The 12,688-nt window shown below is 38.9% G+C and overlaps 1 protein-coding gene across 2 annotated transcripts in view; it reads left to right on the forward strand.

Annotated features, from left to right (window-relative positions):
* GK (glycerol kinase) overlaps positions 1 to 10,483 on the forward strand; it is a 47,748-nt gene extending 37,265 nt beyond the window's left edge. Inside the window, exons 19-20 of one of the 2 annotated variants that reach the window (XM_069970995.1) lie at positions 6,570 to 6,656; positions 9,770 to 10,483. In XM_069970995.1, the coding sequence (XP_069827096.1) occupies positions 6,570 to 6,656; positions 9,770 to 9,783 (101 nt within the window). In that variant the 3' untranslated portion in view covers positions 9,784 to 10,483. The remainder of the gene's footprint in view (positions 1 to 6,569; positions 6,657 to 9,769) is intronic. The other variant, XM_069970996.1, reaches the window with a different exon arrangement.
* Positions 10,484 to 12,688: the final 2,205 nt, after the last annotated feature.

Here is a 12,688-nt window from a genome sequence, read left to right on the forward strand (position 1 = left end):
TTTTAAAGCTTATATTAATAGTTTCACTGCCTAACATTATAATACGACGGCGCTTTCTTTTCTTACCTCTGTCACAAGGTTGTGCATCAGAACCCTATTATACATATTGGTTGAATTGCTAAGTGAGCCAATAATCTATTGTGTTTAGTTGCAGCATGATTGGGGTTGGGGGGACAAAGGGTTGCGTTTTGTTTGATTTTAAAGCTGGCCATACAAATAAGGTGATGCCTGGCCTGTCATAATCTGTAAATTACATGCAAGCAATCCTATGAAATGGCTGATGGCAGCACATGTTGATCGGCCAAATGTCGTGAACAATCTGGGTCCAATGTGTATGGTCAGCCTCAATGATTTGTTAATTCCAGAAAGCTGTCTGGCAGCAGCTCATCATCCATGACCATAATGCACACCAGTAACTGACTGGTGGAGTAAATAACATTGATTATCTTGTGGCAATGTCCGCGTCCCACAGGGTTAGATATATAAGGCAGCAAAGGAATGGATAGTTCTTAAAGTTGATGTGTAGGAAGCAGAGGATCTGAGATGTTACAAATGGGTCAGATTCTTGGGTCTCCAAAACAGCAACAGGTCTTGTGGGGTGTATTCAGTATGCAGTGGTTAGCGCCTTCCAAAGGTGTCTGAGGAAGCTAAGGTTTTGGAAACTTAAAGGGGTTATCCAGGATTTCAAAAAACATAGCTCCTTTCTTTCAAAAATAGCTTGCGTGTGGTATTACAACTTGGCTTTATTCATTTCAGTTAAACTGAGCTGTAATACTACACCCTAACTGAGGAAAGGAATGGCGCTGTTTTTTGGAGAAAGCAGCTGTGTTTTTTGAATCTTAGACACCCCCTTTATTAACCATGACAAATGACATTACAGGTCCAGGTGATAGAAAGCGCCTACCCTTAACTACTCTAATATATTATCCATGTGTCATTACATCTATACCGGTTAAGGCCTTGTGCCCCTCTATATCTATATGAGATACTACATATACTGTAGATTGATGTATTGGTAGTTGTTCATTTACTATGTGATATCCTAAATTTCCTCTCGCTTTATCTTCTTCATTTAGATGTTTGCGCTTATTTGCTTTTACTACTGTTTATTACACAAGTACTACATAGTCAATATTATCAACATCTTTTTTTCAGTCATATAAGTGCTGTTTGGGTTTTGTTTGTTTGCGCCTGACCCACATATATTGTAGTACAACATTGATGTAGTATTACTGGGTTTGCCTCCATAGACTTTGCTACCACTATACAGTCAGTATTCTAAATCAGCAGCCATTGATTAAAAGCATTGGGGATCTATAGATCTCTTTAGGTCTTTATAATGAAACAAGGGTGCAAAAGTTGTGACTGATTCCCCTTGATTTGTTGCTGAAATCTCTGTGGCCTAAAATGAGTTGAGAAACAGATCTGCCATGTTTGAATACACGCTTAGGGTACGTTCACACGTACCGGATCCGCAGCGGATTTCATCTAAATAACTGAACACAGCATCAAATCTGCTGCGGATCCTGTACGTGTGAGCGCACCCTTAGGGTAGCTTCACACGCAGGGGAATCGCAACAGATTTCACGCTGCGCATTTCGCAGCGAGATCTGCTGAGATTCCCGGTACTGTCGGTTTGTATGGACTTACATACTCAGCAGATTTTTCATTCTGCTGCGAATGTAAACCTGGTCCCCCTTAACCCGCTGCGGCCTGTTAAACAATGTACCCATTCACATTCCGGCCTGCTTCTGTGGCTCCCGGCTTCCTGACGTCCCGCTCAGCCAATCAGTGTGCTGTCTCGCCACAGCCAGTGATTGGCCAAACAGGACACAAGGGAGCCACAGAAGCAGGCCAGAGCGAGGTTGGGTAAAGTATTCACAGGTCACCGGAATGAAAAATCCGCTGCTGTTTTGAATACAGCTGCGGGTATGGCACGTGACCCGCATCTCTATTTATTCTCTATAGAGCCACTGGAGAGTGCAGAGTACAGAACACGGCTCTTTCCAGCAGCTTCGTAGCGAAGAAATAGAGTCATGGATCATGTGCAGTATCCACATTGGTATTCAAAACAAAAGAGCCAGGGGGTGATCTGGAGGTTGCTTTGGGGGGTTCAGAGGTCGGACCCCAACAATCTCTTACTTGTCCCCTATTCTGTGGATTAGTTTAGTTTTAGGGCGGACAAGTTAGTTTTAGGGCCAGTTCACACTGAGCAAGATCGTTGGAATTCCGCCGCGGAATCCAGCCGTGCTCAGTGTGCTGCTGTAAAGTGAATGGAGAGGGCGCGCGCCTGTCCGCTGCCGCCGCTCTTCGTTTGGAGAATGAACATGTTCAATCTTTGAGAGGAGAGGGAGCAGACGAGCGTGCGCGCTCTCCCATTCACTCAAAGCAGCACACTGAGCATGGCGGGATTCCGCGGCGGAGAGCTCTGCCGCGGAATTGCGCCGTGTTTACCATCCCTTAAGTTGGAATACCCCTTTAAAGGGGTATTCCCCCCCAAGAGCTAAAAAAATAAAATGCTCCCAAACCTAGCTGGTCTTACTCACCAAGTCCCCCTGAGAATTTTGAGCCGTCTCCCATCTTTCTAGCTGCTTCCGTTCCATAGTTACAAGTTTTTTAAAAAGCCGAACTATATCCAACATGGCGCCGTCCAGAAAACTACATCTCCCATCATGCAATGCTTATGTGTGATTGGTCCATGATGTAGCAGAGCTGATATGCACAAGATATAGCAGAGTTGAGTGAGTTGTATTACAGAGTTGAGTGAGTTGCATTACAGAGTTGAATGAGTGAATTACATTGCAGAGTTGAGTAAGCAGCATGGCAGAGTTGAGTTTGTGATATAGCAGAGCCGGCTGAGTGATATAGCAGAGCCGGATGAGTGATATAACAAATAGAACGGGTTGAGGGGTGAGCGGGTCCCGCTGGCCGCAGCTGCTGCTGGTGATCAGGGGGGGGGGGAGGGGCGAGCGAACTGAAAGGACCCCCACTGATCATGAAATGAATATGCCAAGTGAACATGGCTCAGATGTTTATATAGAATGCAATATGTAATGATTATAGCTCTCTATCCTAATTTAGCAGAACTATTGAAAATTCTAGCAACCAAGACACCTGATTGGACTTATGGACACATATGTTTATTTTATTTCTTTATTATTATATTGTCTTATAACACATATCTCTATAACACGTCTTTATTATAATACTATAGAATAGAATACTATTATAAGAAGAATATATATGTTGTGTGTATGTATGTATGTATGTGTATATATATATATATATATATATATATATATATATATATATATATATATATAATGACTCGTTCTCATTTATTTTTAGTGTTGGAATATGATAGGATTCCAGGATTCCTTCTTTATATAGCCAACACTTTTTTTTTCTACTTGATAATTCTGTAAATAAAAGCTTTTTATGTTGAACTGAGGATTTTCCTCCAACTGCTTATAATTTCCTGTTAATGAGCACATTATTGTGCAAATCCATTATCATGCTAAGCTTGAAATGAAAAGAGGCTCGATATTACTATGATAAATTATATTATAATTGTTTATAGAACTGGAGCCAAAAAAAGGAGAAAACTGTTCTTTTAATAGAATGTCAAAAGGTTACCCACTAAAATCAGTTTCCATTGTTAAGATAGAAAATTATGATCTGATTACCATAACCTGGGTACGATCGGCCATAAAGAAATTCTAGGCAGTATTGTACTTCATTTACTGTGTGTCTTCTAGAAATGAGCTCTGTAGACTTATTTGATGTCTCTTCCTGCAAGAGTTCATGTTTGTTAGAGCTGAGTGAACCTCAAGCATGCTGGGGTTTGTCCAAATCCGAATGTGCAGCAATTTGATTGCCGGTGGCTGAAGATATTGGATACAGCCCTAGAGAGTCCAGGGAAAGACCAATACAGCCTATGGTTATGTTCACACAATGTAAAAATAAGTGCAAGTAATAGCCATTGTTGCAAAACAACAGCCGTTATTAATTAGCTTGGACGTTATTTGCACTTATTTTTACATTGTGTGAACATAGCCTATGGCTTATACATATTTTCTAGGCAGAGGTAGGGGGAGCAGTGGGAGCCGGCGGCTGCTGGACTAGGGGTGAGTGCAGCAGCCTGGGGAGGGGGGCAGGGAGCTGCAGGAGGGCGGCGGGGATGATCCCCGCTGAAGGGAGAGCTGTAAAAATAGTGAGGAGTAGTGGGAGCCTGGGGAGGGGGGCAGGTAGCTGCAGGAGGTGGGCAGGTTGATCCCAGCTGAGGGGAGAACTGTAAGGGGTAGTGGGAAGCAGTAGGAGCCGGCGGCTGCTGGACTAGCGGTGCTGGGGACTGCCAGGACAGAGACAGGTGCAGGGAGCTGGGGGAGGATGGAGGGGGGGTCCCTGCTGAGGGGAGAGCTGTCAAAGCTATCTGGGAGCAGAGGGAGCTGGCATAGGGATAAGTAGAGAGAGGTAGAGAGAGCTGGGGGAGGATGGAGAGGGTGATCCTGTAGGACGGACTGGAGAAGGAGGAGCCGCCAGCTCTGGAGCAGAGGAGATGTGACGTCACCAACTTTATAGAGATATGGACAGGCCACGCTGTAGTAAGTGCAGGGAAAATGCACTATATGTGCATTTCCCATAATAAGTGTCTATTAGTAATTTTCATAACTTTTTTTGGGCAGTAACATATCTTAAAATTGATTTTTCCCAAAGTCTAAGGCTGGGTTCACACTACGTATATTTCAGTCAGTATTGTGGTCCTCATATTGCAACCAAAACCAGGAGTGGATGAAAAACACAGAAAGGCTCTGTTCACACAATGCTGAAATTGAGTGGATGGCCGCCATTTAAAGGCAAATATTTGCTGTTATTTTAAAACAACGGCTGTTATATTGAAATAATGGCAGTTATTTACTGTTATATGGCGGCCATCCACTCAATTTCACCATTGTGTGAACAGATCCTTTCTGTGTTTTTAATCCACTCCTGGTTTTGGTTGCAATATGAGGACCACAATACTGACTGAAATATACGTAGCAATAACCCAGCCTAAGACAGATGCAATTTTCTGTTGACTTTATTATAAAAAAAACAAAAAAAAAAACACGTATCAAAACACAACCGTATCTTTTAACATACACAAAAAATGTACTTGACCTTATTTTTGTGTGTGATAAAAAAAACAAAAAACGGATGTGCTTTAATCCATGTTTGTTTGTTTTTTTAAATGGAAGTCAATTGAAAAATAGATCAAATTGGATACATACAAATGCATCTGTCTTTTTTTTTCAAAACTAATTGCAACTAAATGAACTAGAGGAGACAACACAGTAGGAAAAAAGGATAACAATCTCGATTGAGCTGTCTGGGTTTGTTAGATTAAGAGGGGCATTTTGTAAAGGATAATAAGACATAAAGGTGTCACTATTTCAACAGATTTTTACGAGTATGGATATCCAGATACCTCCTCCATCTTTTCTCCCAATCTTTATCCCCGATGAGGAGAAAGATTTTATAGAAAGTCTGTTTAGCCAGTCTACTGCAGTTTTTGATTGTGGAAAGTCAGGGCTGTTCTAGAGAGTACCATTACCCCCCAACCCCCCAAAAAATAGTGTACATTAAAGTGTAACTAGTTTAAAATGTTTTTGCAGAAATCAATAGTACAAGCGATTAAAAAAAAACTCTGTAATAGGTTTTATTAGGCAAAAAAAATAAAAAGCTTCTTTCTGTACTCAAAAAGCTGTTTCCCAGCGTCTCCCCCCCACTTTTTTTCTGTTCATTATCAGGCAAGGAGTACAGAAGGAAACTCTTTTGCTTAATAAAACATATTACAGAGTTTCTTAAAATCACTTGTACTGTTGATACTTAGTGATTTTTGCAAAGAGACGTTTAAATGACAGTTACACTTTAAGTGCATGCAATAACTACTGTGTGACTGTGTTACTGTATCAAGTACTGCTGCATCACAGGATGATAGAATGAGACTACATTTAGCATTTTTGGTTCATAAGCGAGGTTTCATCACGTGCCACCTTTTCTAATTAAAATGCATTAATCATGTGAAATTCTAATCATTGCAAACAGACTGTGCACAAGCTTTGTAAATTATCTTTTTTGTTTGTCCTGTGGTATTCAAAATGAAAGAAAATGATATGGCAAGTGGAGACATTTTGTAGAACAGCTTTTCAATTTTTAACTGCAGAAAGTTGCCTTCAACTCATAATGTTCCTCCGCAGTTATAGCTCAGTTGGTTAAACTTGGAAAGTTGCATTACAAAATGTCACCATGTAACCCCAACCTTATAAAAAGACTCGAAGCAGGAGGGTTTATATGATCTGTTTTGCTGTTTCGCTACCGGTCTTCTAATTTTTGCCAGCTTGGGGGCATACTCTGCTGCACTGCTGTTTGGCTTATGTATAGGAAGCTTCATTGCTTTAATCAATTGTCACTACTTGTAATTTTTCTGCTGTTGATGTTGGTTGATTTATAACATCTATTATCCAATTTTTATATTTTCTCCTTTTCTGTCTTGCTTGAATGGAATCCTTCTCGCTGGATGTCTTCAGGTGACTCTAGTATCTTCTCTAGTCTGCCTCTGGGTTTTTATATAGTGAGTAGCATGGTAATGTTAATCGGAGCAAAGTTCATCACAGGTTAGTTTTTATCATCTTAACTAGATTTCACTTTAAGGTCTGTTGTCTAAAAATTAGTAGCAAGTTATCCATTTTTTTTTTTCTTTTAGAATTTGCTTTTTCCCCTATAAATATAAATTTTTGTGGTCTTTTAAAGAGCTTTTCCATCCAAAAGAGTTCTTTTTAAAGAAGTTCCTACAAAATTTGTTTATTATTTTCCCGCATTTTTTCAGTTTTGTGGGACTTTACGTCTCCCTTTGTTAAACAATATGGCTGCCAGCACCTAAACAGAAAAATGCCTAATTATAAAATTATGTACATTTCCTGTTCATACCCTAATTTGACAATCACTACTTGTGTTTTGCAGAGTTTAATGACAGATAATCTTGCACGCCTACAACAAACCAAGGGAAAGATAAACATTCTAAAACTTCCAAAAATACAAATTTTGTACTTAAAAAAAAAAATTACTAAATTCTTCTGTGTCTAGCTATTTGTTTTACATATGTCCCTGATGTAATTCAGATTCCTTCCTCGGAACTGAGCATGTGTGACCACCAGCACATTAGGTGGACTTTCTGAGAGGAACACCAGGAAGCACCATATAAAGGAAATATATAGAAATGGGGTCTTCCCCCCCCCCCCCCTATTTTCCTTAATGTAACATAGATGTTTTATATGTAATAGTGAGACAACCCCTTTATATGGACAATGCTCTTTAAAATGACTAGCCATTATAAAAGGTAGGGAATGAGTATTGTTGTACGGTTGTAGATTTGATGTACTGATGCTCAGTTACCACATGAGGGTGCCAGAAGATAGAAATGTGTAGACTTTTGTATAGAAGGCTCGAGTCTGTGGTGCAGAAACACAATTATGCTCTTACACTGGTAAGGTGCTGGGTATACTGTAGCTATAATCAGGTTTACCAGTTGTCCTTCACATTCAATTTACTTCAAATACTAAAGACAAGCTCTTAGTAATTAGGGAAATGTGCATTAATTACTGGCTTCATTATCAAATGTAGGGACAGATTAGTACTCATTTACTCTAACCTACAGTACACTCTGGCTAGAAGTGTCCCTTGTAGAATATCATGGAGGTAGCAAGATATCACAATTTAGCATTCACAAAATACACACAAAATAACATACACTTAGGCCTTTATTTAGTATTTGCAAGCCGAAACCAGGAGAGGGTCCAAAATGCAGAAGAGGTGTACATCCTTCAGTTTCACTTTATTTGTGCTGGTTCAGGTTGTGTTCCCACATGCCCTTTTTTGATGTGTTTTGTGCATGTTTTTGTCACAATTTCAATAATAATGCAGAAAATTTCAAGCAAACATGCATAAAAAAGTGCCATGAGTAAACACAGCCTTAGGCCTCCAAATACTGATACACAGTTGTGACTAAAGTACACTAATATAAAAGTATACTATTCAAAATGGAGAAAGCTGTTCGATGGTGTTAAGAAATGTTCATAAGAAAACTATATTCAATAAGGTAAACTAATAAACAATATATATTTGGCTTGCAGGTGAAATTTCATGATGAATCTAAAATGTACTCTAAACTTTGCAGGTGAATTTAAAGTGTAAGTATCATCTTTAGTGGGTGGCAGGCTACACTCAAAATCTTGCCAGCACACTCCCAATGCAGGTGTGCACCAGAGATGGAATTGTTCCAGTAGCAAAGTTGATTGCATTGTATACAATTCGCTGCTGGACAAAAGCCGCCTCGGTGCACACATGCTTCAGGGGTGCGGTGTCAGGATTTTGACAGTGTATTCCTTCTGCCCACTTAAGAAGATAAATGCAGTTTAATGTGACCACCTCTAAATTTTTGAATGCACATGTCCAACTGTTCAATGTTAGTACTTTTTTGTCGCAAAATTTGCTTATTAGGAGCATATTAGGAAGTGCTTGGTGGTGGTGTTACTGTGTGGACAGTTGTCTAGTCAATACAGAACTGCCCTACACTTTTGTGATTGGTAGAGTGACAAGCCCATACTACTTTAATAACTTCATTAATCCAGTTATTGTGCCTCTACATGAACAACGCAGGCTTAATTTCATTTCCATAGACAATGCTCCAGCTCATTAAGCTTGCATCATTAGGTGTTGGCTGGTGGAGTCTGGGGGACCTCAAATGGAGTGGCCTGCACTTTCTCCAGACCTGAATACAATAGAAAACCTATGGGATCAGCTGAGTTGCTGTGTAGTGGCTCCTAATGCTGTACCCCAGAACCTTAATGACCTGAGAGCTACCTGTCAACAATAGTCGGATGCCATGCTTCATCGACTCGTGGACAGCATGCCACGTCATCGTCAAGCTGTGATGACAAGTTATAGAGACATTGATCATTTTTGTTAGAGTTAGACCACTACTGCTGCTGGCTTTTGTTTCCATAAATTGTTTGAGATGAGGAAATGACCATTTCATGCTTCTACTTTAATGTCACTGGAGCATTAACTTTTTACGTTTTACATAAATTTCACCCACAAGCCAAATATCTCTAATTTTTCGTGTATAAATAACTTGACATATTATAATCCATAAATTCGGAGTTCTTAGCATAGACCTTGATAATGAACATGATGTCTTGAGACTTGTGATAACGTTAATATAAAAATAAAACAAAGTGGTACTGACATATTTCATTTTGATATTTAATTTTTGACTTTTGACTATATAAATAAAACTGACTTTTGAATAATCCAGTAAAACTAGTCACCTACCTCCATCAGTTCAATCTAATGCTCGGTTGAAGTTGTCAATAAAATGGCAGCTGCTGATTTGTGAACTCTCGCACAATACTAAATACTATCTTTACTATACTCAGCCATGTGTGATTACTGGAAAATGTAGCGGCTTACAAACATTTGCAAAGTTTTTACAGGTTAGTTTCTGTTCTTTGTTTTTACCCAGCAGTAGGTTGAGAAAAAGATTTTCCGCCATATTGTTACCTATAAAGTCGCCATTGTGTCTGAAAGAAACTAAATTGAAAGTGTACACCTTATCTTTTTTAAATAAAATAGCTGTGTACTGATAAGATTAGTAAATAAAATAACAACTTCAGCTCTATGATTGAACATTGATTATCTTTTTTAATATGGTGTTTCTTCTTCTTTTTAGGTCTTGACAAATGAAAATTTTTCTGCACATTTTCACTGGCGGTAATTTTTGGAATCCTCTCTTACCATCAAGATGATGATTTTAGTTTGAAAGAACTTGCTAACCATATATATCAAGTTTTTGCACACATTTTTGTTCTCTTTTAAATCTAGCCAACCTCTTCCTGCTGTCTGTTGTTTTTAGCATCATACCTCGCCTAAAGCCGATTTACCTGGTAACTGCTGAGGGGTAATCTGCTGAAGACAACTCGTATACATAATGAAGGGAATCCTGACCTCATTGATCATTTAGAAGGGACTTATTTGCACTTGAAGATTCTAATCATTTGAAGTATAAGTATGACACAAGCTGATTAGGAAACGTACAGATATTTTTGATGAACCTGCAATTTTTGAAAGTTAAGTTAAACAAACTTGTATCTGGCACAACCAATTCTATTTGCTTCAACTTGATGGGGTTTTTTTCTAAAACATTTGTGCCTTTTACATTCCAAAGGCTGTTTATATGTATGGGTATTTCCATATTTTATCGTCTTGTATCTGATAATGTGGGTGAAGATCCATAACTAATTACTGGTACCATGTATCACCGGGAAGGGTGGGGGATACAATGCTTATAGAGGCCATTGTTTAAGGTAGCGGTTAAAAAAATAAAAATAACAAAATTTAAATGTGTTCCTGAGTAGATACAAAGTCCAGATTAGAGGGACTTGGTAAACATATATCTCATGGACGAAATGTTCTGTACATAACATAGCTACTTACTACACACCACATTTGCCCCTATCCGTTTTAAAATCTGTTAACACTGTCACTGTCTTCTGTTAGGTCAGGGATTTGGTGTTTTTGGCAAGAGTATAATCTTCAGTGCCATAAACCTGATGAATCCTATTGATGTATGTTAGGATCTTATCAGTTTTCTTGGCTCTATTTAGGATTAAATCTATGAAGAGAGTGCCTGATACTTCCTGGTTCTGATAATTGACCATTATAAATTCTACTAGACCAGCCACTTAACTTTATATGCAAACCAATTCAGGGTAAGCTATCCTGGTAATGTATATTTTCAGTCAAAGCCTTTACTACAATTAGTGACCTTGTTGGAGTTTTGTCACATAAGCAATAAAGAGAGGGACTCATTTAAATGCTAGCTATTCCCAGCCAGCTAACCTAATAATGTAGGAATCTGATGTTATGTAAAACAGTGATATTGTGCAGGACATGGTTTTGTTCCGTCATTGACTTTGGAACTATTAGATTTAATAGGATTGGATGCATCCTCTGATAAATTGTCACATTTAGACAATTGTAATTGAAGTTTCGAACACTAAGTAATGGCAAAACCAACAACAGTTGTGCGTGTATTGCCTAAAATAAAGTTGTGGGAAAAACTATGCATTGTATATGGTACAAAAAGTTTTACACACATATAAAAGATCCCTGTTGACAACAGTGCCCTTTCCATTCTGTCCAGAAAGAAACTGCTGCTTAATATATATTGTAATTTGATGCCAATAAATACTGTTTTAAGTGTTTTCTTTATCCTGTGTGTTGTAATTTTTTATATATGAATAGTGTTCTGTTGATTTATTAATGTGGGTGTTATTAATGTTAGGTGTTCTAGTCTTTGTTTTTTATGCTATCACTGTATCATCCATGTTCTAATTCTGCTGAATTTAGGTTCTAACTACAATTTACACCTGCTAGCAGGCAGAAATCATAGTAAATAAGGCTCGAGGGGGAGGCTAAGCCCCATCCACTCAGTAAGCACAGCAAAGAATGGCAAAAAGTTGCAAATATTTTGTGCTATGTTTTGGTTTATGCAGACATCTGCTACTTTTTTGCTGCTTTGCTCTGGTCATAGACTTTAATGGTGCTTCCATCGCCTACCTAATATCACACCCACTGTCTTGGGCTTATGTTAGATTTAGTTCTGTTCTTCACTCAGTACTTTGCACCCTGCACATGACTCCCCCCCCCCCCCCCCCCCCCCCCAAATCCACTATTTTCTGACTTCGAAAACAACCCAATATCTGATTCATTCTTGTTTACTGTAACTCACAACTGATCTGTTTTCTCTAGTATTGAACGAGTATGCTTGGTTAAGCATAGTACTTGACAGAGTGCTTTTTAAATATTTGCACAACTGTAGTGACAGTGTTTTAGTGCAGTAGCACTAATATTTAAACCATCTCGGAATTGGCCATAGTTACCTGTCCACACACCATTCCATACCCACCAGCTCCGGTCCTTTGCTCGGTAACAGCCCGATCAGCCAGTCACTGGCTGCAGTAGACAGCGATGTGATTGGCTGATTGGGCTATCAGTAAGCAGGGGACCGGCGCCAGAGGGCATAGGGTATGGTTAGCGCTACCTATTGCCTTTTTGTGGGCAAATTTTTGAATGTTTCGTCTCTTAAATGGATGTTAAAACTAAATATACAAAAAGTTGTTTTGGAGTTGTTTTAAGCCAGTCTTGCAGCATCCATGCCATGGATAAAGTCGTCTTTCTAGAAACTTCTTTACTCTGATCAAGAGAGAAGTGCAGGAGAAAAATGAAACGGCTGTAACCTGACAACAGCTTTTATTTTCTGTGCTATTGTGCAATTTTTCTTGCCTACTTACTCACAGGGGGAACAAATAGCTGCCTACAATTCTTAAAGAAATAAACCCTGTTTTATTAGGTATCATAATAACACAGTAGAGAGTTGATATTAAAATGTAAGTAAAATGATGCATTAGAAATAAAACTTTTAAGTAAGTCATTTTTGGTGGCGTGTGAAAATCTTCAGTAATTAACAGTATATTCAACATTGAACATTGAATATCACACAGTAATTTGACTTGTGAAACACAAATTAGTTTGCTCCTCTGTTGATCTCTGCTTTTTGTGAGTGTTGTACAGCAAGAGTGCTGAGAGT

This window comes from Dendropsophus ebraccatus, chromosome 5 (genome assembly GCF_027789765.1).
Source record: "Dendropsophus ebraccatus isolate aDenEbr1 chromosome 5, aDenEbr1.pat, whole genome shotgun sequence".
Taxonomy (NCBI): Eukaryota; Metazoa; Chordata; class Amphibia; order Anura; family Hylidae; genus Dendropsophus; species Dendropsophus ebraccatus.